Below are 26,014 nucleotides of genomic sequence, written 5' to 3'. Positions count from 1 at the left end.
AGAAGTCTAGCGAGCATTAAAGAAGTCTAGCGAGCATTAAAGAAGTCTAGCGAGCATTAAAGAAGTCTAGCGAGCATTAAAGAAGTCCAGCGAGCATTAAAGAAGTCTAGCGAGCATTAAAGAAGTCTAGCGAGCATTAAAGAAGTCTAGCGAGCATTAAAGAAGTCCAGGGAGCATTAAAGAATACTAGCGAGCATTAAAGAATACTAGCGAGCATTAAAGAATACTAGCAAGCATTAAAGAAGTCCAGGGAGCATTAAAGAAGTACAGCGAGCAGACCTCCAGACGTATAGGACAGGACCACCAGCAGCTGCCGTAAACTTCCAAGCTTGGGGTTGGGGCCGCACCTGCTTAGAGCTCCTTAGCCCCCAGGGGAGGATGCTTGTTTAAAGTGTTATGAGTCAGAGAAGCTTGCCAGAGATATCTTCCTCATTGAGGGGTCTGTAAGTGCACAACCCTCACCAGCTCCAGAAGCAATAGACACACAAAGCTGTTGAGATTTCATTATTTATAGTGAAATATTTATTACGCACTTTCAGCACAAACATCCTATGTATCAGTGTGATGGTATTTACAGTGGTATTCTCAGCCGTCACTGCATAAAACAACATGAATATCAGAAAAACCCAAAGCATTTTACATCTCACATCCCTGCTTCCCTTGATAGATTAGTCTAATCCCTACCCAGCTTTTGTATATATGTTATCCACCTCATGGTTATCATATAGGCGGAGCTATCAGTGATCTCCCTACCTGGCTTATGCCAAGCCAAGCCATGTAATTATTATATATATGTTATGGTCCTCCTGATTATTATGTGGGCTGAGCTATCAATAACTGTTCAACACTTCTTGTTATTGGGGGATTTCAATATCGATGGTGAAGACCACGAGAATAGAGATACAGCTAATCTTCTCGCCGATATGGCGGTATTGGGCCTCGCAAAGATCAATACAGGAGCTACCCATTCGGCAGGTCATACGCTGGATATCCTACTCACTAATTCACCCTGTATATCTGATGATCCTCCCTGCCCAATAATCTGGTCAGACCCCTTTTTTATTCCATTTCAGATCAAGGGCTGTGTTGAATCTCAAGCTCCTGCGCACAAACCGCACAGCCATAAAACACAATGGCACAAAGTTACTCTTGATGCCTTCAACAAATACTTTGTCCCCCCAACATTTGATGGGCTTATGGACACAGACAAAAAGCTTAGGGTCTCTTATGAGGCTGTAAGAACGGTACTTGCCCCTCTAAAATGACAACAAAGCAACGGCCATAAAAAAACGCGCAGCCTGGTACATCCAGGATCTACGCAACGAAAAATCGAAATGTAAAAACCTGGACAAACTTTAGTGCAGAACCCATATGGAAATGGAGAAACTTAATATTAAAGAAGCTCTTACCATAAAAATCTAAGAAAGGCACAGAAAGTCCATGTTATTCTAAAGCTCAATCAAGCAGGCAATTCAACAAAAGAACTCTACAAAATTTTTAGCACTTTCTTCAACCCCACCGCTTGTAGTTCACAAATTCCTCCTTCCCGAGAACTATGTGACAAGATAGCCAATTACTTTTAATTGAAAAATAAACTTAATCTGTGATCAATTCCCTCAGGTTTCTAATTCCCTGGATTCTTCAAATCTGCTGCCTGTACTCTGAGATTGTCTGTGGTGGGCCTCCAACACTTTAATGCGATACAGACTTCTCAAGTAGAAGCCATGTTGATAACATCAAAATCCGTCTCTGCCCTTGATATTATGCCATATTATACCAGCATATGCGTTTGCCTTACTTGCCCCACTCCGGGCGCCTGCTATCTGTGACATCCTTAACACTTAAAACACACAAGATAATGGACGGAATGTTGCACAGTGGCCAAACATTCACCCCCAGTCACAGATATGGGTTTTATCCATCGTTATTTTGCTCACCACACCACCCCAGTTCAGACATGGCCATATGCAAATCAGCCGTGACCCTGTGCCTCATGGGAACAGTCCAGCCTGAACTGCCCCAATGAGGCCCCAGTCTTTCTCGATTCAGGAAACTCCTTAAGACAGAATTATTCCGGTACTGATTTGTGCCTGCCCTGTTCTTTGTCTTTGCTGCAGCGCAGAGATATCCCTCGGCAGGTGATTCCAGTGCTTTATAAATTCCCTCACAATTACAATCTCCCTACATGTCTTATGCCACGCCATGAAACTATCGTATATATGTTATCCGCTTCATGGTTATTATATAGTATGAGCTATCAGTAATCTCCCTACCTGTTTTACGCCAAGCCATGTAACTATCTATATAAATAAAAATGTAAATGTTCGTTTGTTCAAAATCGTAAGTCTCCGAAAGTTCTTCACCGATTGATTTGAAATTTTGACACAACGTTGGATTCGAATAGAGGCGTGTTTTTATATACACAACGTTGGATTCGAATACGCGCGTGTCGAATATGCAAATTTTGACACAACGTTGGATTTGAATAGAGGCGTGTTTTTATATACACAACGTTGGAGTCGAATACGCACGTGTTTTTGATAGAGCCACAGCAACGCGTGGCCGGGTAGCTAGTTGTAAATGTATTATCTGCTTCATGTTTATTATATAGGCCGAGTAACCTCGCGACCTGTCTTATGTCAAGCCAAGCCATGGAAATATTGTATATGTTATCCGCCTCATGGTTATCATATAGGCTGAGCTATAAGTAATCTCCAGACCTGATTTATGCCAAGTCATGGAACTAACCTCAGAAACTTGTCGGGCCTGCAGTCTGATAACATCTCTCCGGCGTGGCCCCCCGGGCAGCCAGTCTCCGTATCTGCCGTTTGGAGACGCAAAGTTCCTGTGCAGCCTCTTATAATAGCACAAACAATGCCTCTGTTAGTGAAACGCTTGAAAAGCAAGCTTCCTTAACCAGTGCTGCTTATGTCTTCCTTCCAAGCATGTTCTGTGCTAGGCTGGACAGCATTGCATTGTAAATCACTACACACATGTAGTCATGTGGGCCACAGAATGGAAGATTATTTTCTGCTGTGTTTTGAGTGTTTTTTTAGCGCAATTATTGTCAATCTACAGCTGAACTAATCTAGTAATCTCGCAAATGAGAACTCAAAACAATGAACTTCCTCGACCCTGCGCCTCACACGTGCTCACTGTAAAGGGTTAATGGGCCCCCATGTTACATACAACCAGGCCTGGCCTGTAGGCATGTGGTACCATGAAAGCCCTGCTAGACATGACACAGCCATGCGTGAAGTGCAGGATTTAAGACGTGGTGACCTGTAGATCGAAGTAAGGTACACCTTGTGATCTCAGGGATACCTGCTTCTGAGAGACAGCGGCACACATACAGCGACGTATGTGGGCGATGTATAGAATCCTTAAAGGGAGCGTGTAAAGGGAGCACCTGAGGAGCAGGTCTGGTCAAGTGTGCACATCAGCCCCTTGTGAGCCTGAGTTCATCCAGCGCACCCTGAATGTATGCGCTCTATCTCACAGCCCAGCTGAGAGAAGGGGGTGGATCCGAGTAATCCAGGTTAGGCGCACCTGTATTTACTACGGATCGGTTTAGATTTAACAAAAAAGCAAGTCTGGTAGCCCGACGAGAAAGCAACCATGTTGAGACAGGTTTACTGTGACACATATGGAAACACGTCCTCCAGTCTGATGGCTGCAAGGTAGCATTCCAGCTGCAAATGCTGGTCAGAGAGCAGTCTGATGGCTTCAAGGTAGCATTCTAGCTGCAAATGCTGGTCAGAGAGCAGTCTGATGGCTTCAAGGTAGCATTCTAGCTGCAAATGCTGGTCAGAGAGCAGTCTGATGGCTGCAAGGTAGCATTCTATCTGCAAATGCTGGTCAGAGAGCAGTCTGATGGCTGCAAGGTAGCATTCTAGCTGCAAATGCTGGTCAGAGAGCAGTCTGATGGCTTCAAGGTAGCATTCTAGCTGCAAATGCTGGCCGGAGAGCAGTCTGATGGCTTCAAGGTAGCATTCTAGCTGCAAATGCTGGTCAGAGAGCAGTCTGATGGCTTCAAGGTAGCATTCCAGCTGCAAATGCTGGTCAGAGAGCAGTCTGATGGCTTCAAGGTAGCATTCTAGCTGCAAATGCTGGTAAGGGAGCAGTCTGATGGCTGCAAGGTAGCATTCTAGCTGCAAATGCTGGTCAGAGAGCAGTCTGATGGCTTCAAGGTAGCATTCTAGCTGCAAATGCTGGTCAGAGAGCAGTCTGATGGCTTCAAGGTAGCATTCTAGCTGCAAATGCTGGTCAGAGAGCAGTCTGATGGCTTCAAGGTAGCATTCCAGCTGCAAATGCTGGTCAGAGAGCAGTCTGATGGCTTCAAGGTAGCATTCCAGCTGCAAATGCTGGTCAAAGAGCAGTCTGATGGCTTCAAGGTAGCATTCTAGCTGCAAATGCTGGTCAGAGAGCAGTCTGATGGCTTCAAGGTAGCATTCCAGCTGCAAATGCTGGTCAGAGAGCAGTCTGATGGCTTCAAGGTAGCTTTCCAGCTGCAAATGCTGGTCAGAGAGCAGTCTGACGGCTTCAAGGTAGCATTCCAGCTGCAAATGCTGGCAGAGAACAGTCTGATGGCTTCAAGGTAGCATTCTAGCTGCAAATGCTGGTCAGAGAGCAGTCTGATGGCTTCAAGGTAGCATTCTTGCTGCAAATGCTGGTCAGAGAGCAGTCTGATGGCTTCAAGATAGCATTCTAGCTGCAAATGCTGGTAAGGGAGCAGTCTGATGGCTGCAAGGCAGCATTCCAGCTGCAAATGCTGGTCAGAGAGCAGTCTGATGGCTTCAAGGTAGCATTCTAGCTGCAAATGCTGGTCAGAGAGCAGTCTGATGGCTTCAAGGTAGCATTCTAGCTGCAAATGCTGGTCAGAGAGCATTGCGGCATTGCTGTAAAGTAGGGGAGTCTCTGTGAAACGTTAAAAAATCTCTGCGAGCATGCAAAAGTTCCACAAACACGCGGAATTGCTTGTTCCGCCTGTTCGTGATGCTTTTTTCCTATTGGCAAAGCTTTTTTCCTGTTCGTGAACACTGTTTGCATGCTCGGGGAGAAATATCTTGCGAACACGCTTTTGAAAGCTTGAACAAGCAAAACATTCAGAGGATCGCAGAATTTTTGGCAATTCCGCGCTCTCCGAGGAACGCAAAATTACCCAAATTCTGCAAATTCCGCGAGCGGAGCAGAATTTACCGCCAAGGCCTACTGTAAATTCAAGTATTGTTGGCTTAACTCTGAAAAATGGAAATGCGGGGAAAACAGGTTGAACATGACCATTTATGGGTAGACGTGGACTCCAAGCAGCACAAGAGACAGGAAAACACGGGCAAGTTCATGAGGACCTGTTGGGATCCGTGGCTGGATTTTTTTTTTTTAAACCTGCTTGGATTTTGTTTTCCACCTTTGCTATGATATGTAGTGTAGAGTGCTGCTTGTCACTCGTGAGGGTATCCAGGCGCTGAGGAGGTGAGAGTAGGCATGTGGTGAACCTGGACCTAGAGACAGTCTTGATGATCTGCTGAAAATGGGCCAAAAGTACCCCATCATCAATCATGCTGAAGACCACAAGAATGGGCAATGTCATTGACAACTGAGGAGAGATCCTTGCCCCGCATGGCCAGAAGAGCCATGTCCCAGAAGAAGTCTTCCTTCTGTGTGTCCAGAAGAGAACTGATTATTTGGAAGTTGAATGTAAACTGTTCTTTCTCTCTGTTTAGAACATTATGAGCGGTTGGCAGCTGGGCGGGAGCTGCTAATTTCAGGAGGATTCAAGGTGTATGTCAGAGGAGGCTAAGTATTTGTACGATTCAAACTTTTAGGAAGTTGCAAAGTGAAAGTATTCAAAAGAGCAGCCGATATTGCTGATGAGATGCAAACAGTGTTTGTAGGGAGCAAGATCGTAAGAGAGCCCGGAGGCTTCATCTATCCCAGAAGATCAGCAGCACTGCAAGAGAGCCTGACGGCTTAATCTTGCCCGGAAGGCGAGCAGGATTGCAAGAGAGCCCGGAGGCTTCATCGTTCCCAGAAAATCAGCAGCACTGCAAGAGAGCCTGACGGCTTCATCTTGCCCAGAAGGCGAGCAGGATTGCAAGAGAGCCTGACGGCTTAATCTTGCCCAGAAGGCGAGCAGGATTGCAAGAGAGCCTGGAGCCGTCAACTTTCCCGGAAGGCGAGCAAGATTGCAAGAGAGCCTGAAGGCTTCATCTTTCCCAGAAGATGACCAGGATTGCAAGAGAGTCTGAAGGCTTCGTCTTTCCCCGAAGACGAGCAGTATTGCAAGAGAGCCTGATGGCTTCATCTTTCGGGAAGAGTGGTAGGATTGCAAAAGAGCCTGAAGGCTTAATCTTTCCCAGAAGATGACCATGATTGAAAGAGAGCCTGAAGGCTTCATATTTCCCAGAAGATGACCATGATTGCAAGAGAGCCAGATGGCTTCATCTTTTGGGAAGAGTGGTAGGATTGCAAGAGAGCCTGGAGGCTTCATCTTTCCTAGAAGACGAGCAGGATTGCAAGAGAGCCCGAAGGCTTCATCTTTCCTAGAAGATGACCATGATTGCAAGAGAGCCTGGAGGCTTCGTTTTTCCCAGAAGATGACCATGATTGCAAGAGAGCCTGGAGGCTTCGTTTTTCCCAGAAGATGACCAGGATTGCAAGAGAGCCTGGGGGGGTTCGTCTTTCCCCGAGGACGAGCAGTATTGCAAGAGAGCCTGGTGGCTTCATCTTCCCCTAAAGACGAGCAGGATTGCAAGAGAGCCTGGAGACTTCATCTTCCCCTAAAGACGAGCAGGATTGCAAGAGAGCCTGGAGGCTTCATCTTTCCTAGAAGACGAGCAGGATTGCAAGAGAGCCTGATGGCTTCATCTTTCGGGGAGAGTGGTAGGATTGCAAGAGAGCCTGCAGGCTTCATCTTCGCCTAAAGACGAGCAGGATTGCAAGAGAGCCTGGAGGCTTCATCTTTCCTGGAAGACGAGCAGGATTTCAAGAGAGACTGGAGGCTTCATATTTCCCCAAAGACGAGCAGGATTGCAAGAGAGCTTGGAGACTTCATCTTTCCTAGAAGACGAGCAGGATTGCAAGAGAGCCTGACAGCTTCATATTTCCAAGAAGACGAGCAGAATTGCAAGAGAGCCTGGCGGCTTCATATTTCCAAGAAGACAATCAGGATTGCAAGAGAGCCCGAAGGCTTCATCTTTCCTAGAAGATGACCATGATTGCAAGAGGGCCTGGAGGCTTCGTTTTTCCCAGAAGATGACCATGATTGCAAGAGAGCCTGGGGGGGTTCGTCTTTCCCCGATGACGAGCAGTATTGCAAGAGAGCCTGATGGCTTCATCTTTCGGGGAGAGTGGTAGGATTGCAAGAGAGCCTGCAGGCTTCATCTTCCCCTAAAGACGAGCAGGATTGCAAGAGAGCCTGGCGGCTTCATCTTTCCTGGAAGACGAGCAGGATTACAAGAGAGACTGGAGGCTTCATATTTCCCCAAAGACGAGCAGGATTGCTAGAGAGCCTGGAGACTTTATCTTTCCTAGAAGACGAGCAGGATTGCAAGAGAGCCTGGAGACTTCATCTTTCCTAGAAGACGAGCAGGATTGCAAGAGAGCCTGACGGCTTCATATTTCCAAGAAGACGAGCAGGATTGCAAGAGCGCCTGGAGACTTCATCTTTCCCAGAAGACGAGCAGGATTGCAAGAGAGCCTGACGGCTTCATATTTCCAAGAAGACGAGCAGGATTGCAAGAGAGCCTGGAGGCTTCATCTTTCCTGGAAGGCGACCAGGATTGCAAGAGAGACTGGAGGCTTCATCTTTCCCCAAAGACCAGCAGGATTGCAAGAGAGCTTGGAGGCTTCATCTTTCCCAGAAGATGACCTTGATTGCAAGAGAGCCTGAAGGCTTCATATTTCCCAGAAGATGACCATGATTGCAAGAGAGCCAGATGGCTTCATCTTTTGGGAAGAGTGGTAGGATTGCAAGAGAGCCTGGAGGCTTCATCTTTCCTAGAAGACGAGCAGGATTGCAAGAGAGCCCGAAGGCTTCATCTTTCCTAGAAGATGACCATGATTGCAAGAGAGCCTGGAGGCTTCGTTTTTCCCAGAAGATGACCATGATTGCAAGAGAGCCTGGAGGCTTCGTTTTTCCCAGAAGATGACCAGGATTGCAAGAGAGCCTGGGGGGGTTCGTCTTTCCCCGAGGACGAGCAGTATTGCAAGAGAGCCTGGTGGCTTCATCTTCCCCTAAAGACGAGCAGAATTGCAAGAGATCCTGGAGACTTCATCTTCCCCTAAAGACGAGCAGGATTGCAAGAGAGCCTGGAGGCTTCATCTTTCCTAGAAGAGGAGCAGGATTGCAAGAGAGCCTGATGGCTTCATCTTTCGGGGAGAGTGGTAGGATTGCAAGAGAGCCTGCAGGCTTCATCTTCGCCTAAAGACGAGCAGGATTGCAAGAGAGCCTGGAGGCTTCATCTTTCCTGGAAGACGAGCAGGATTTCAAGAGAGACTGGAGGCTTCATATTTCCCCAAAGACGAGCAGGATTGCAAGAGAGCTTGGAGACTTCATCTTTCCTAGAAGACGAGCAGGATTGCAAGAGAGCCTGACAGCTTCATATTTCCAAGAAGACGAGCAGGATTGCAAGAGAGCCTGGCGGCTTCATATTTCCAAGAAGACAATCAGGATTGCAAGAGAGCCCGAAGGCTTCATCTTTCCTAGAAGATGACCATGATTGCAAGAGGGCCTGGAGGCTTCGTTTTTCCCAGAAGATGACCATGATTGCAAGAGAGCCTGGGGGGGTTCGTCTTTCCCCGATGACGAGCAGTATTGCAAGAGAGCCTGATGGCTTCATCTTTCGGGGAGAGTGGTAGGATTGCAAGAGAGCCTGCAGGCTTCATCTTCCCCTAAAGACGAGCAGGATTGCAAGAGAGCCTGGCGGCTTCATCTTTCCTGGAAGACGAGCAGGATTACAAGAGAGACTGGAGGCTTCATATTTCCCCAAAGACGAGCAGGATTGCTAGAGAGCCTAGAGACTTTATCTTTCCTAGAAGACGAGCAGGATTGCAAGAGAGCCTGGAGACTTCATCTTTCCTAGAAGACGAGCAGGATTGCAAAAGAGCCTGACGGCTTCATATTTCCAAGAAGACGAGCAGGATTGCAAGAGCGCCTGGAGACTTCATCTTTCCCAGAAGACGAGCAGGATTGCAAGAGAGCCTGACGGCTTCATATTTCCAAGAAGACGAGCAGGATTGCAAGAGAGCCTGGAGGCTTCATCTTTCCTGGAAGGCGACCAGGATTGCAAGAGAGACTGGAGGCTTCATCTTTCCCCAAAGACCAGCAGGATTGCAAGAGAGCTTGGAGGCTTCATCTTTCCCAGAAGACGAGCAGGATTGCAAGAGAGCCTGACGGCTTCATATTTCCAAGAAGACGAGCAGGATTGCAATAGAGCCTGACGGCTTCATATTTCCAGGAAGACGAGCAGGATTGCAAGAGAGCCTGGAGACTTCATTTTTCCCCAAAGATGAGCAGGATTGCTAAGAGAGCCTGGAGACTTCATCTTTCCCAGAAGACGAGCTGGATTGCAAGGGAGCCTGGAGGCTTCATCTTTCCCGGAAGACGAGCAGGATTGCAAGGGAGCCTGGAGGCTTCATCTTTCCCGGAAGACGAGCAGGATTACAAGAGAGCCTGATGGCTTCATCCTTCCCGGAAAACGAGCAGGATTACAAGAGGGACTCGAGGCTTCATCTTTCCCAGAAGTTCAGCCGCAGTTTCAGTCGAAATCTCCTCTTTAAGGAAGCGGTGCTTGGAGGGGCGGGTTGCGGCTCTTCTGCTTGACTCATCAGATTCACAGTCCGGAAGTGCTGCATATTTTGGTCTTTCTTCTAGATTGTAACAGTTATTTGGAGGGTAAGATTGTGAAGAAACCGGATTGAAACTTAAGAAGGCTTTACTCTGAAGAAATGAGGACCATTTGGGTGTGATAAAGTGCCTCATTTTGCATGGTTAGCCCCCACTTTTTTGAGTGGTTTTGATGTGGTTTCAATTACAGTGCACAGGGTCCCTGCCAACCAGGTCCCCTGGGCCAGTGCTTCTTCCCTAAAACATGTCCACAATTGGTACTTCAAACCCCTGTGAGTCCCTAGTAAATGGTAACCGTAAATACAGACGGAAATGGCAAAAATAAATACCATAAAACCGGGAGCCCTAGCTATAATCTATTATATTAACTGGAAACAGAAATGTTAATCAAATATACGTTTTTGAATTTTAAAGCATCCTTACATTTGTAAATGATGTTTGCTTTGTGGTGTGCATATGTTAAATCCTTGATGGCTTGTGGATTAGCTCTTAGGACCAAGCCAGGCCACACGCTCCGTTATGACTTTTCTAAGAAAACAAACTGCACCAGACGTTCAAACATCTGTATGGAGAGTTCCAAATTAATTTAGGGATATGTACACTATTTACAATCGAAAAGGGCATTGACAACATAGGCCTGCAGTAAATGGTCTGTATGAAGACGAACTAACGTAACATTGTTTTCTTTGTCCTGTGTGCTACTATACTCTTGTAAAGGATGTAATTTGTAACTTGTAACTCACCAATCCTCATGTGAAGCACTCTGATACCTTCTGGGCCTTTACTGGCACCATGTCTCTGCCTTTGCAGCTTGCATGGCTCTGTGAGGGAGAGAACGACAGTCGGCAATGCAACCTGCCTGGATACCATGCCAGCCAGCACTGCCTGAAGGCATAGGTAAGTCCCCCTCTAGTAGGCCTCACAGCCGTAAGGCAGGGCACACTAAACCACAGGTGAGGGCCTACCTCCAAGAGCTGATATGCCCCTACAATATTAGGGTCCATTCCTTAATATTGTAAGTGCCAGGGAAGCCAAAGCGAGTACATGGGCTGGAAACTTGACAACTCGAGTTCCACAGCACCAAGATGGCTTCACTGAACACAGGAGTGTTTGGTACCAAACTTCTCATTTCAATAAACCCACACTGATGTCCGTGTGGAATTCATTGTACCATATACTCAGAGGCACCTCAGAGGTATCCCCTGAAAACCTGCAAACCTTGGTTTAGTCTCTGACTGGCTGTAGGGAGTCAGCCACCACCAGACTTGTTTCTGGACCCCCTGGGTAGAGAACCACTGCTCTCTGGCACCAGAAACAATGCACTTCCTGGGCAGAGGTGTCACACCTCCTCTCCCAGGATGGGCCAGTGCTCGAAGGGGAAGCTTCAAAGGCCTGCCACCTTGGTAATGCGACCTCCAATCTCTGCTGCTAGCAGCAGATGACAGCTCCCAGTTCTCACCACCACTTTGGGTGAGAAAACCACCGGGAACACCTAGGAGAATAGGAGGTGCGCCTCCCCTCTGCCACACTACCCCTAAGGTGGGGGAGGCAAGGTGAGGCTCATCTTTCAGTCCCTGCCATCTTGAGGATGGGAAGACCCCTCCAGTCAGAGTTGGGTGTATGCCCCCTCCCACAGGAGGGTGGCATAATAGAGGTTGTAGTCACCCCAGGTAAGGTGCCCATTGGCCCTACCTGCTACTCCCCTAAAAAGCCCCTAAATATTGTATTTAGGTGGCTCCTCCAGAACTAGAAACTAATTCTGTGACAACCTATGAAGAAAGAAGGCTTCTCTGCAGACTGAAGACAACAACTGCCTTAGCCCCAGCCTTACCAGCCTGGGGCCTTCAAACCAGCGACCTGTCTTGCTGCCAGCGACCTCTGAAAACCCAGAGAGGACGGCTGCCTTCAGAAAAGACTCCAGTCTCTCGTGGACAGTGGACCTGTCCAGAAGAAATCATCTCTAAGGGCTCCGGATATAGTTGGAACCGCAATCCCTGCCCACTCTGCACATGACGCCAACGGACCGAGTCTGAATGGCTCACCTGTGTAGTGAAGTCTCCCCAGCGATCCTGACCTCGAGTCCAGCGTTGGCTGACCTCTCTTGATCTCCACGGAGGTGCCTGCAGTGTGAATCCAGAGGCTTCCCCTGACCGCGTCTAGCTCTGGTAAGAAGACTCTGATGTCAAACGGCACCCCTGCACCAGGCTTGGTGAGCTAAACCGATGGTGCAATCCCCTACATCTCTACTTAATTCTGCTGTTGTTGGTCTCCCTCCTGCAGATATATACCTTTAACCCCTGCCATGGCTGCAGGTATACCTTTAACCCCTACCATGGCTGCGGGTATACCTTTAACCCCTGCCATGGCTGCGGGTATACCTTTAACACCTGCCATGGCTGCGGGTATACCTTTAACCCCACCCATGGCTGCGGGTATACCTTTAACCCCACCCATGGCTGCGGGTATACCTTTAACACCTGCCATGGTTGCGGGTATACCTTTAACCCCACCCATGGCTGTGGGTATACCTTTAACCCCACCCATGGCTGCGGGTATACCTTTAACCCCACCCATGGCTGCAGGTATACCTTTAACCCCACCCATGGCTGCGGGTATACCTTTAACCCCACCCATGGCTGCGGGTATACCTTTAACCCCTTTCATGGCTGCGGGTATACCTTTAACCCCACCCATGGCTGCGAGTATACCTTTAACCCCTGCCATGGCTGCAGGTATACCTTTAACCCCACCCATGGCTGCGGGTATACTTTTGACCCCTGTCATGGCTGCGGGTATACCTTTAACCCCTTCCATGGCTGCGGATATACGTTTAACCCCACCCATGGCTGCGGGTATACCTTTAACATCTGCCATGGCTGCAGGTATACCTTTAACCCCTGCCATGGCTGCGGGTATACCTTTAGCCCCTTCCATGGCTGCGGGTATACCTTTAGCCCCTTCCATGGCTGCGGGTATACCTTTAACCCCTGCCATGGCTGCGGGTATACCTTTAGCCCCTTCCATGGCTGCGGGTATACCTTTAACCCCACCCATGGCTGCGGGTATACTTTTGACCCCTGTCATGGCTGCGGGTATACCTTTAACCCCTTCCATGGCTGCGGGTATACGTTTAACCCCACCCATGGCTGCGGGTATACCTTTAACATCTGCCATGGCTGCGGGTATACCTTTAACCCCTGCCATGGCTGCGGGTATACCTTTAGCCCCTTCCATGGCTGCGGGTATACCTTTAGCCCCTTCCATGGCTGCGGGTATACCTTTAACCCCTGCCATGGCTGCGGGTATACCTTTAGCCCCTTCCATGGCTGCGGGTATACCTTTAACCCCACCCATGGCTGCAGGTATACCTTTAACACCTGCCATGGCTGAGGTTATACCTCCCACCCATGGCTGCAGGTATACCTTTAACCCCACCCATGGCTGCGGGTATACCTTTAACCCCACCCATGGCTGCAGGTATACCTTTAACCCCACCCATGGCTGCGGGTATACCTTTAACCCCACCCATGGCTGCAGGTATACCTTTAACCCCTAGTAGCTTAACGTGAGGCTAGTGGATCACTAGCTCCATCCCTTTAGGCACACACTCGTATCTCCTTACCAGAAAGAGAGTTCCACACTAATTTTGTAAATTGGTTCCTTCACATATTATTTATTCATATGTTCATTCATCATAGTTTTCATTCATTAGTAATTCCTTCTTGTAAACATTTTCAACCTCAGGCAATGTCTTATTAGCAGATCCAATGCATTTCGGGCATTGCTGGATGCCCTTCATCAGGGAACAGACACTAAAAAAATGTACATAAACAACGTGTTAATAAACCTATTGGGTGTCTCATATGACAAAGTTCACGTGTGGTTTATGAGATGTAAAGCTGGGGAGTGTCAACGGAAATGTGGCACCTTAAATAACCCGTGGGCCCCTGAATTTCAAAGAAAAAATGAATTGGAGGAAAGCCGTGTCACTTACAAGCCTATCGTCACTTTCTGCCTGATTGTACTTGGAGCTGAGTAAAAGCTAAAACAAACGAAAAAAAACGCTGGATCAATATAAACAAATCGCTCCTCATGAATCTGAGCGCAAGGAAATATGGTGGCTCGTTAGGTTAACTAACCTTAAAGCTGAAGGGTTATGCTTCAGTGAGGTTTCAAATCCGCGGACTCCTTACGAACGCCGGCATAGAGCGAGGACGCCGGTAGCCGCGTTTAGGATGTAAACATGGTTGCGGTCACGTGATCAATAGCCTGGAAGACAGACTATGGTTTGTGATGTCCAAGTTGTAGTGAGCACCTGGTGCGTAAAAAAGCGCCGTTAATATGTGGGGTCTCTAGGTAAATAATTAAGATTTATCCGAGTGCGATAAAAATGCTAAGATGAAAAAATAAGAATAGCATGCATTATAAGAATTCAAACTCGTGTATTGAGTGTACAGTTAGTCGGCTTGATCCATCTGAGCTAAGGGGCTACTAGATGTATGTAGGGACACGCTGTGATGGCGAGATCATCCCATGTGTTACCTCAAAGTATGCATAAAGAATACATAAAGAATACGTACAGAAAACCTAAAAAGACAAGATAAAGTAAAATATCATAGTTAAGTTAATCTGTGTGAACGGTCACAGTTACTACATCGTAGTCCATTAAGCATTCCTTATAGGTAGCATGACATTTCGATTCTATCATTTAAGCCAAAAGGCTTCTGGGTAGAAAGTCTCTGTATCCAGGAGTTTTCTCTTCTGAGTAGATGTTTCGTACTGTCCCTTCCTTCTGTTTTACACACAGTTTCCAGGATGATAAATTTAAGTTGAGAGATATTATGTAGCTCTTCCACGAAGTGGGCTGACAGAGATGATTTCATGTTCTTTAAACGAATGTTCGATTTGTGTTCTGTTAGTCTCACCTTCATACGTTGTTCCGTTTTACCCACGTATAGTTTCCCACATGGACATTTTATTGCATATATCAAGTTGCTCGAATCACAGGTGGCGTTCACTTTGAGTTTTATTTCCTGTCCCTTCATAGGGTGGTTGATCTTGTTACCCTTGATTACGCTGTTACAATTTCCACAATTTAAACATGGTTTGGTTCCTGAATAGTTGATTTTTGAGGTAGGTTTGTTTTGTAGAATTTCACCCAAGTTACGCGCTCTAGTGAATGCAAATATGGGTGGAAGGTTGAAAATCTGATTAAAATCTGGTTCTAGGTTCAAGAGTGCCCAATGTTTCAGGATCGTTTTTTTTAATTTCCCATTTGAGGTGGAGAATTTTGAAACTACCACAGCGCAGGTCTGATCTTTCTTAACTGTTGGTGATAATAGTTTTGTCCGTGTTATATTTGCGATCCTTTCTTTAGATTCTTCAATTGTGGATTGAGGGTACCCTCTGTTGAGGAATTTTTTTGCTGTTTCATTGATCCTTTGGTCCACTATGTTTGAGTCTGAAGTAATCCTTTTCACATGTGCCATCTGTGAGAACGGTAGCTTCCTTTTAAGGTTGGGTTCATGGAAGCTAGAAAAATGTAGCATATTGTTTCTGTCAGTAGTTTTTACGAACAGGTCTGTTGTGAATCCTTCCGGGGTTAAGGAGACTTTGACGTCTAGAAAGTTGACTGAAGTTTCAGATATCTCCCAAGTTAATTGCATACGATCGTCTGCTTGGTTGAATTTCATGAGAGCCGTATGTAGCTCCTCCTTAGAGTTTTTCCAGGTGATGAATATGTCATCTATGTATCTTATGATAAGTTTGAGGTTATCTGTCCATTCTCTCTTGGCAGAGATGTGCATGTTCTCATACCATTGCATAAAGATGCTGGCGTATACCGGTGCTGCAGAGTTGCCCATCGCCATTCCAGTTAACTGTTGATACCATTTATCTTGATACTTCAAGTAACTTTGGTAAAGCGTGAAGAGCATGAGCTCCATCAGGAGTGTTTGGAAACTAGAATCCAAATCTGTGTTAAGTAATGCCTCATCAATAGCTTCTATACCCAAGGAATGGGGTATGCTGGTGTATAATGAGCGGACATCCGCTGTACATAGTATAAGCTGTTCTTGCGGTTCAAAGGTTACCTCCTGTAATTTAAGAAGGAATTGTGTGGTGTTCTTAATGTATGTTCTCATGGCTTGCACTGTCGGTTGGAGATACTTGTCCAAAAGTTGTCCAATCGGCTCGTGGAGGCTACCACAAGTCGAGACAATTGGTCTCATCGGGGGGAGTCCACGATGTTTTTGTGTATTTTTGGTACCATTCGTAAAGTAGGGCTCCTCGGGTTGGACTTGATTAGAAAATTCTTTGTTCTGTCTGTGATAATGCCCTGTTCGTGGGCCTTCTCAACAATGTTGAGTAGGTTTTTCAAGAATTCTGATGTAGGGTTATTGTCCAACTTCATATATGTGTTGGTGTCTGCGATGTGTTCCATCACCTTCACTTCGTACATAGAGTTATTCATAATGACTAAAGCTCTGCCTTTGTCGGCCTTCGTGTAGATGATATTTTCATTGGCCGATAGCTTACGTAAGGTATCTAAATCCTTTTGGGTTACATTTTTGTTCTCTGCTTTTATGTGTTAGATCTTCACTAGGTCCTGTTTGACCAATTTCTCGAATATATCGAGTGTTTTGTGACTAACAGGTGCTTGAAAACTGCTGTGCGGACGTAAACCTTGTAGTTGATCTTTCTCTTCCTTCGGTTGTTCTGGAAGTACGTTGTCAAAAAAATGCCGTAGTCGTAGTTTTCGCATGAGCTTAAAAAAGCTCACTTCTAGTTCCAAACTGTCAGTGATCGTCGTTGGTACAAATGATGTTACCTTTTGTAAGAGTCGCAGCTCGTTAGGTTTGAGATGGTAATCACTTATGTTGATCACAAGTTGTTCTGGATTCAGTTCTTTTTCCCTTTCTTTCCCTCTCTTAAAAATTCCATTCCCTATTCCCTCCCCTCAGTTGCAGCTGTAGCCCCCCCTGCTAACATCTCCACTTTGTCCTGTTTCCCCACACTCGATTCTGACTCCCTTGCCAAGTTGGCCACCCGAGTGAAATCCGGTTCCCCCAAGGACTGTTGTCCTCCTTCAGTACTTCGCGACCTTTGTCACACACTTCCGCACTGTATCCTACCCTTACTCAACACCTCCCTTAACTCTGGCACAGTCCCCAGGTCGTTTAAGGAGGCTGTACTGGTGCCTCTGCTAAAAAAACCTGGCGCGGACCCAGCGGTCCTCACCAACTACCGGCCCATCTCCCTCTTGCCTTTCCTGTCTAAAATCCTGGAGGCACATGTTACTACTTGCCTCTCGCAATTTATCGAGGAGTCCAACTTCCTGGAAATAAACCAGGCCGGCTTTAGACCAGCCCATTCCACTGAGGCTGTGATTCTCGCCGTGCTGGACAACCTCAGAAGCAATGCTGACAGAGGACTCCCCCAGGCATTAGTCCTACTAGACTTATCGGCGGCATTCGACACGGTGGATCATAACATCTTACTCCACCGTGTCGAGGCCGCCGGAGTCTGTGGGCCTGCCTTGTCCTGGGTCAAATCTTTCCTAGAGGGTAGATCTCAAGCAGTGAGCTTGGGTCCCTTTAGCGCCACCAGTGTTCCTTCATCCTGCGGGGTTCCCCAGGGATCTTCTCTGTCCCCCCTCCTTTTTAATTTATACCTTCAACCTCTCCTTCACTCCCTAGGTAGGTGGGACGTCACAGTGTTCAATTACGCGGACGATTTACAAATTATTTTCCCCCTCACCTCCCCTGACGCTGTCACCAACTTCCAGGCGGTCATGACACACATCCAACACTGGATGAACCAAAATCAATTAAAGCTCAATCCTGGCAAAACTGAGCTTCTCCTCCCTGGGAGAAGTGCCCCCCATTGGGGCCCTCAGTACTGGCCAACTGAGCTTGGGTCACCTCCCTCTCCCGCTTGCTGCGTAAAGAGTCTCGGGGTCATTATTGACTCTGAGCTCACTCTCAAGGCCCAGGTGAGTGCTGTAACATCCTCCTGTATGTTCCAGCTATACAGGATACGGAAAGTTGCCCATCTTCTGACTTCCGAAGCCCTGCTACAAGTCTTAATAGCTTTGGTGCTGTCCCGTTTGGACTTCTCTAACGCCCTATACCATGGCCTCCCCAAATCCCAGCTGGCTAGGCTACAGATCATCCAGAACCAGGCTGCCAGACTGGCATTTAAAATCCCTAGATGGCAGTCGGCCAAACCTCTGTTACATCAACTACACTGGCTACCAGTCAGTGAAAGAATAGCCTTCAAGGTCTGTTGCCTGGTCTTCAAAGCCTTAACTGGTCCCTTCCCTGCTTTCCTGAAGTCCCTGATCACCCCTTACCGTCCTCCCCGCACCTTGAGGTCCACCCACCTTCAGCTTCTAGTTATCCCCCGGTTTAAACTCACTAAATCTGGCGGCCGCAGCTTCTCTCACCTGGCTCCCAAGCTATGGAATTCTCTTCCACTGTCACTCAAGACCTCTTGCTCCCTCCTATCTTTTAGGAAATCTTTAAAAACACTGCTCTTTTCACATCCCCACTAAACTCCTCTTGCTCAACCTCAGTGTCCTATCAGCGCCAGGAAACTCATGGTGACAGTGCGCTCAATAAATTTCCCTTAACATTAACATTAACATTAACATTAACATTTTCCTTGTCCTTGCTGATTCCTGTCACACTCCTCGTGTTGGGTGGCTCTCTGTCCTTTTCCTTTCCTTTTTCCTCTCCGGGGTCTCCTTTTTGTGATTGGCCTTGGTCTAAAAAAGGATTAGTTTCGGTTGGTATGCTCATAGTGGTTGTTCTGCTGGGGTGGTGTCTGGCATTTTTCTCATGGGTTGGGTTTTCTGTGATTTTTGGGTGGTATCGCTACCTGTTGATGATGTGTCCGTATTAACCCCACCCATGGCTGCGGGTATACCTTTAGCCCCACCCATGGCTGCAGGTATACCTTTAACCCCTGCCATGGCTGTTGGGATACCTTTAACCTCTGCCATGGCTGTGGGTATACCTTTAGCCCCACCCATGGCTGCAGGTATACCCTTAACCCCTGCCATGGCTGTGGGTATACCTTTAACCCCTGCCATGGCTGCGGGTATACCTTTAACCCCTGCCATGGCTCCAGGTATACCTTGAGCCCCACCCATGGCTGCTGGTATACCTTTAACCCCTGCCATGGCTGCGGGTATACCTTTAACCCCTGCCATGGCTCCAGGTATACCTTGAGCCCCACCCATGGCTGCTGGTATACCTTTAACCGCTGCCATGACTGCGGGTATACCTTTAACCCCACCCATGGCTGCGGGGATACCTTTAACCCCTGCCATGGCTGTGGGTATACCTTTAACCCTACCCATGGCTGTGGGTACACGTTTAGCCTCGCTCATGGCTGTGGGCATACCTTTAGCGTCATCCATGTATACAAGTATACCTTTAGCATCACCCATGGGTGCAGGTATACGTTAAGCCTCGCTCATCGCAGCGGGTACAGTTTTGCCTCACCCATGGGTGCAGGTATGCATTAAGCCTTGCTCATCGCTGCGGGTACAACTTTGCCTCACCCATGGGTGCGGGTATACGTTTAGCCTCTGTCATGGCTGTGGGCATACATTTAGCGTCACCCATAGATGCAAGTATACCTTTAGCGTCACCCATGGGTGCAGGTATACGTTAAGCCTCGCTCATCCATACCGGTACAGCTTTGCCTCACCCATGGGCGCAGGTATACGTTTAACCCCAACCATGGCTGTGGCTATACCTTTAACCACATCCATGGCTGCGGGTTTAACTTAAACCCCATCCATAGCTGCGGGTGTACCATTAGCTGAACCCATGGCTGCGGTTATACTATTAGCCCCACCCATGGCTGTGGGTGTACCGTTAGCTTCACCCATGGGTGCGGGTATACGTTTAGCCTCGCTCTTCGCTGAGGGCACCGCTTTACCTAACCCATGTCTACTGGCACATCTTTAACCCCACACTGTGGCTTTTCTATGATGTGGCGCTCCAGTGCTCCAGTCACTGTTCAACATGGTTCCATGAGAAGTCCTACATCACAGTTGAAATGTGTTAGAAGATGTGAGTATTTGATTCCCCCTTCCCATGACTGTTAAGTAAGATGCGCTGTTTGTACTGCCTTGACTCGAGGTATTGTGCAAGTAATGCTTTAGTCCTCACCACCGCGCTACTGTGAGCTGGCGCACGCGTGCTGGACTAGGCCCTTGCACCTCGTGTACTGTGCCCTGCACGTGTCTGTGACTGCATGCCTGACGGGTTGCCCTTTCTAATCCTCTGCCCTCTTCTGTCCTTAGACTGTTGCCAGTTACGACACTGTGGTCCAGACGACTGGGGACTCGTGGCATGTGCCCTACGATGAAGATGCGGTGGAGAGATCCACCTATGAGGTACCCAGAAGGTGGTTGTGCCTGGTGAGGAGGGGCTGACGTGTTTGAGGCCCTCAGACCTCCGCATTGAGGGAAGGAGGACACCGAGGTCCAGATTGGCAGCCAGGGGATCTTGTCAGACTATAGTGGTAACAAGGCACTGTAGAAGGCTTCTCATGATCAAAGACTCCAGCACTGTCGTCATCCAGGCACCTTCGGTACTCCTGGATCTTGGGCAGCTCCATCGGAGATGAGTGGAGTGGATGGACTTGAGAAAACTGCAAGGGCTCCCCCTGTGGGCGCTTCGGTCACACCATGAGCTCCCGAAAGTCAACAGAGCAGGAAACAAATAAAAATGTGTGCTTGTTGTGCAAATTATCAGTGCCTTCTTTTTGAAAGAACCAATAGTTTGTGAAAAAAATGTATATTTTCATGTTCAGGAATTCCAAGAGGATCCAGTTGTACTCCCAACCTCTGTTCTCTTTGGCAAATGGACTCTATAGCCAAAGCAGCATGGCTTTACACCACACAGCGACTCCATGGCCAAGCCAGCCTCTCTCTCCCTCTCTATCATGGGTATTTCATGTCCAAGCCAGCCTCTCTCTCCCTCTCTATCATGGGTATTTCATGTCCAAGCCAGCCTCTCTTTCCCTTTCTATCATGGGTGTTTCATGGCCAACCCAGCCTCTCTCCCCCTCTCTGTATCATGGGTGTTTCATGGCCAACCCAGCCTCTCTCCCCCTCTCTGTATCATGGGTGTTTCATGGCCAAGCCAGCCTCTCTCTCCCTCTCTATCATGGGTGTTTCATGGCCAACCCAGCCTCTCTCCCCCTCTCTGTATCATGGGTGTTTCATGGCCAACCCAGCCTCTCTCCCCCTCTCTGTATCATGGGTGTTTCATGGCCAAGCCAGCCTCTCTCTCCCTCTCTATCATGGGTGTTTCATGGCCAACCCAGCCTCTCTCCCCCTCTCTGTATCATGGGTGTTTCATGGCCAAGCCAGCCTCTCTCTCCCTCTCTATCATGGGTGTTTCATGGCCAACCCATCCTCTCTCCCCATCTCTGTATCATGGGTGTTTCATGGCCAACCCAGCCTCTCTCCCCCTCTCTGTATCATGGGTGTTTCATGGCCAAGCCAGCCTCTCTCTCCCTCTCTGTATCATGTGTGGTTCATGGGCAACCCGGCCTCTCTCTCCCACTCTCTATATCATGGGTGATTCATGGGCAACCCAGCCTCTCTCTCCCTTTCTATCATGGGTGTTTCATAGGCAACCCGGCCTCTCTCTCCCTCTCTGTATCATGGGTGTTTCTTGGCCAACCCAGCCTCTCTCTCCCTCTCTCTATCATGGGAGTTTCATGGCCAAGCCAGCCTGTCTCCCCCTCTCTGTATCAAGGGCGTTTCATGGACAACCTAGCCTCTCTCTCCCTTTCTGTATCATGGGTGTTTCATGGCCAACCCAGCCTCTCTCTCCCTTTCTGTATCATGGGTGTTTCATGGACAACCTAGCCTATCTCTCCCTTTCTGTATCATGGGTGTTTCATGGGCAACCCAGCCTCTCTCTCCCTTTCTGTATCATGGGTGTTTCATGGGCAACCCGGCCTCTCTCTCCCTTTCTGTATCATGGGTGTTTCATGGCCAACCCAGCCTCTCTCTCCCTTTCTGTATCATGGGTGTTTCATGGACAACCCAGCCTCTCTCTCCCTTTCTTTCATGGGTGTTTCATGGCCAACCCGGCCTCTCTCTCTCTTTCTATCATGGGTGTTTCATGGCCAACCCAGCCTCTCTCTCCCTTTCTATCATGAGTGTTTCACGGCCAACCCAGCCTCTCTCTCACTCTCTGTATCAAGGGTGTTTCATGGACAATCCGGCCTCTCTCTCCCTCTCTGTATCAAGGGTGTTTCATGGACAACCCAGCCTCTCTCTCCCTCTCTATATCATGGGTGTTTCATAGGCAACCCGGCCTCTCTCTCCCTCTCTATCAAGGGTGTTTCATGGCCAACACAGCCTCTCTCTCCCTTTCTATCATGGGTTCTTCATGGCCAAGCCGCCTCTCTCCCCCTCTCTGTATCATGGGGGTTTCATGGCCAAGCCGCCTCTCTCCCCCTCTCTGTATCATGGGTGTTTCTTGGCCAACCCAGCCTCTCTCTCCCTCTCTGTATCATGTGTGTTTCATGGGCAACCCAGCCTCTCTCTCCCTCTCTATATCATGGGTGTTTCATGGGCAGCCCAGCCTCTCTCTCCCTCTCTAGATCATGGGTGTTTCATAGGCAACCCGGCCTCTCTCTCCCTCTCTATCATGGGTGTTTCTTGGCCAACCCAGCCTCTCTCTCCCTCTCTGTATCATGTGTGTTTCATGGGCAACCCGGCCTCTCTCTCCCTCTCTATATCATGGGTGTTTCATGGGCAGCCCAGCCTCTCTCTCCCTCTCTAGATCATGGGTGTTTCATAGGCAACCCGGCCTCTCTCTCCCTCTCTATCATGGGTGTTTCATGGCCAACCCAGCCTCTCTCTCCCTTTCTATCATGGGTGTTTCATGGCCAAGCCGCCTCTCTCTCCCTCTCTATCATGGGTGTTTCATGGCCAAGCCGCCTCTCTCCCCCTCTCTGTATCATGGGTGTTTCATGGCCAAGCCGCCTCTCTCCCCCTCTCTGTATCATGGGTGTTTCTTGGCCAACCCAACCTCTCTCTCCCTCTAAGTATCATGTGTGCTTCATAGGCAACCCGGCCTCTCTCTCCCTCTCTAGATCATGGGTGTTTCATAGGCAACCCAGCCTCTCTCTCCCTCTCTAGATCATGGGTGTTTCATAGGCAACCCGGCCTCTCTCTCCCTCTCTATCATGGGTGTTTCATGGCCAAGCCGCCTCTCTCCCCCTCTCTGTATCATGGGTGTTTCATGGCCAAGCCGCCTCTCTCCCCCTCTCTGTGTCATGGGTGTTTCTTGGCCAACCCAGCCTCTCTCTCCCTCTCTGTATCATGTGTGTTTCATGGGCAACCCGGCCTCTCTCTCCCACTGTCTATATCATGGGTGAATTATGGGCAACCCAGCCTCTCTCTCCCTTTCTATCATGGGTGTTTCATGGCCAACCCAGCCTCTCTCTCCCTTTCTATCATGGGTGTTTCATGGCCAACCCAGCCTCTCTCTCCCTTTCTATCATGGGTGTTTCATGGCCAACCCAGCCTCTCTCTCCCTTTCTATCATGGGTGTTTCATGGCCAACCCAGCCTCTGTCCAAGCCATAAGAACCCCATGTCTATCTCAGCAAATCTCTGCACACGCATGCATTCCAGAAGCAGACCAGCCTTTCTTCCCTGGGTACAGGTATTCCATCGTTGAATCAGCCTCACTTTCTCCGACACTGGGACTCATCTGCCAACCCTAGCTAGCCCTCTGTGATCTGGGGGCTCCATGGCCAACCTAGGCTTGCTCTCTCTCTGGTACAAGGGTCTGCCTTGCCAGACACCCAATCAATCTCATGCATAGTGCCAATCGGACACAAACTCCATGGCCAGTCCAGCCTGTCCCTTCAGGCACAGTGAGGGTAGAACAGCGTCCTCTGTGTGTGCACCACCAGGATAAACAAGGGTTTGTCACAGAAACTGTTCATCGACTCTCAAGGGGGACTCTGCTCGTTGCCCTCACCAGCAGACTCTAAGGGGTGACACTACTCTTGACTCCACCAGCAGACTCTCAGGGGTGACGCTACTCTTGACTACACCAGCTGACTCAAGGGGTGACGCTACTCTTGACTCCACCAGCATACTCTCAGGGGTGACGCTACTCTTGACTCCACCAGCAGACTCTCAGGGGTGACGCTACTCTTGACTCCACCAGCAGACTCTCAGGGGTGACGCTACTCTTGACTCCACCAGCAGACTCTCAGGGGTGACGCTACTCTTGACTCCACCAGCAGACTCTAAGGGGTGACACTACTCTTGACTCCACCAGCAGACTCTCAGGGGTGACGCTACTCTTGACTACACCAGCTGACTCAAGGGGTGACGCTACTCTTGACTCCACCAGCATACTCTCAGGGGTGACGCTACTCTTGACTCCACCAGCAGACTCTCAGGGGTGACGCTACTCTTGACTCCACCAGCAGACTCTCAGGGGTGACGCTACTCTTGACTCCACCAGCAGACTCTAAGGGGTGACACTACTCTTGACTCCACCAGCAGACTCTCAGGGGTGACGCTACTCTTGACTACACCAGCTGACTCAAGGGGTGACGCTACTCTTGACTCCACCAGCATACTCTCAGGGGTGACGCTACTCTTGACTCCACCAGCAGACTCTCAGGGGTGACGCTACTCTTGACTCCACCAGCAGACTCTCAAGGGTGACACTACTCTTGACTCCACCAGCAGACTCTCAGGGGTGACGCTACTCTTGACTCCACCAGCAGACTCCCAGGGGTGATGCTACTCTTGACTCCACCAGCAGACTCTCAGGGGTGACGCTACTCTTGACCTCAGCAGCAGACTCTCAGGGGTGACGCTACTCTTGACTCCACCAGCAGACTCTCAGGGGTGACACTACTCTTGACTCCACCAGCAGACTCTCAGGGGTGTCACTACTCTTGACCCCAGCAGCAGACTCTCAGGGCTGACGCTACTCTTGACCTCAGCAGCAGACTCTCAGGGGTGACGCTACTCTTGACTCCACCAGCAGACTCTCAGGGGTGACGCTACTCTTGACTCCACCAGCTGACTCTCAAGGGTGACACTACTCTTGACTCCACCAGCAGACTCTCAGGGGTGACGCTACTCTTGACTCCACCAGCAGACTCCCAGGGGTGATGCTACTCTTGACTCCACCAGCAGACTCTCAGGGGTGATGCTACTCTTGACTCCACCAGCAGACTCTCAAGGGTGACACTACTCTTGACTCCACCAGCAGACTCTCAGGGGTGACACTACTCTTGACTCCACCAGCAGACTCTCAGGGGTGTCACTACTCTTGACCCCAGCAGCAGACTCTCAGGGTTGACGCTACTCTTGACCTCAGCAGCAGACTCTCAGGGGTGACGCTACTCTTGACTCCACCAGCAGACTCTCAGGGGTGACGCTACTCTTGACTCCACCAGCAGACTCTCAGGGGTGACTCTACTCTTGACTCCACCAGTAGACTCCCCGGGGTGACGCTACTCTTGACTCCACCACAAGACTCTCAGGGATGACACTACTCTTGACTCCACCAGCTGACTCAAGGGTGACACTACTCTTGACTCCACCAGAAGACTCTCAGGGGTGACACTACTCTTGACTCCACCAGCTGACTCTCAGGGGTGACACTACTCTTGACTCCACCAGCTGACTCTCGGGTGACACTACTCTTGACTCCACCAGCTGACTCAAGGGGTGACGCTACTCTTGACTCCACCAGCAGACTCTCAGGGGTGACACTACTCTTGACTCCACCAGCTGACTCTCAGGGATGACACTACTCTTGACTCCACCAGCTGACTCAACGGTGACACTACTCTTGACTCCACCAGCAGACTCTCAAGGGTGACACTACTCTTGACTCCACCAGCAGACTCTCAGGGGTGATGCTACTCTTGACTCCACCAGCTGACTCTCAGGGGTGACACTACGCTTGACTCCACCAGCAGACTCTCTGGAATGACACTACTCTTGACTCAACCAGCAGGCTCTCAGGGGTGACGCTACTCTTGACTCCACCAGCAGACTCTCAGGGGTGACACTACTCTTGACTCCACCAGCAGACTCAGGGGTGACACTACTCTTGACTCCACCAGCTGACTCTCAGGGGTGACG

The 26,014-nt window shown here is 49.1% G+C and overlaps 1 protein-coding gene across 1 annotated transcript in view; it reads left to right on the top strand.

Moving 5' to 3' along the window:
• The window catches only part of PRORP (protein only RNase P catalytic subunit), an 815,834-nt gene extending 795,221 nt beyond the window's left edge, over nt 1–20,613 (top strand). The window contains exon 7 of the mRNA XM_086936936.1: nt 20,166–20,613. Within this exon, the coding sequence (XP_086793062.1) occupies nt 20,166–20,297 (132 nt within the window). The 3' untranslated portion in view covers nt 20,298–20,613. The remainder of the gene's footprint in view (nt 1–20,165) is intronic.
• Nucleotides 20,614–26,014: the final 5,401 nt, after the last annotated feature.

Source organism: Lissotriton vulgaris, chromosome 9 (genome assembly GCF_964263255.1).
Source record: "Lissotriton vulgaris chromosome 9, aLisVul1.2, whole genome shotgun sequence".
Classification (NCBI taxonomy): Eukaryota; Metazoa; Chordata; class Amphibia; order Caudata; family Salamandridae; genus Lissotriton; species Lissotriton vulgaris.
Note: the sequence above shows the minus strand (reverse complement) of the source record. Positions and strands in the feature narration are given on the sequence as shown.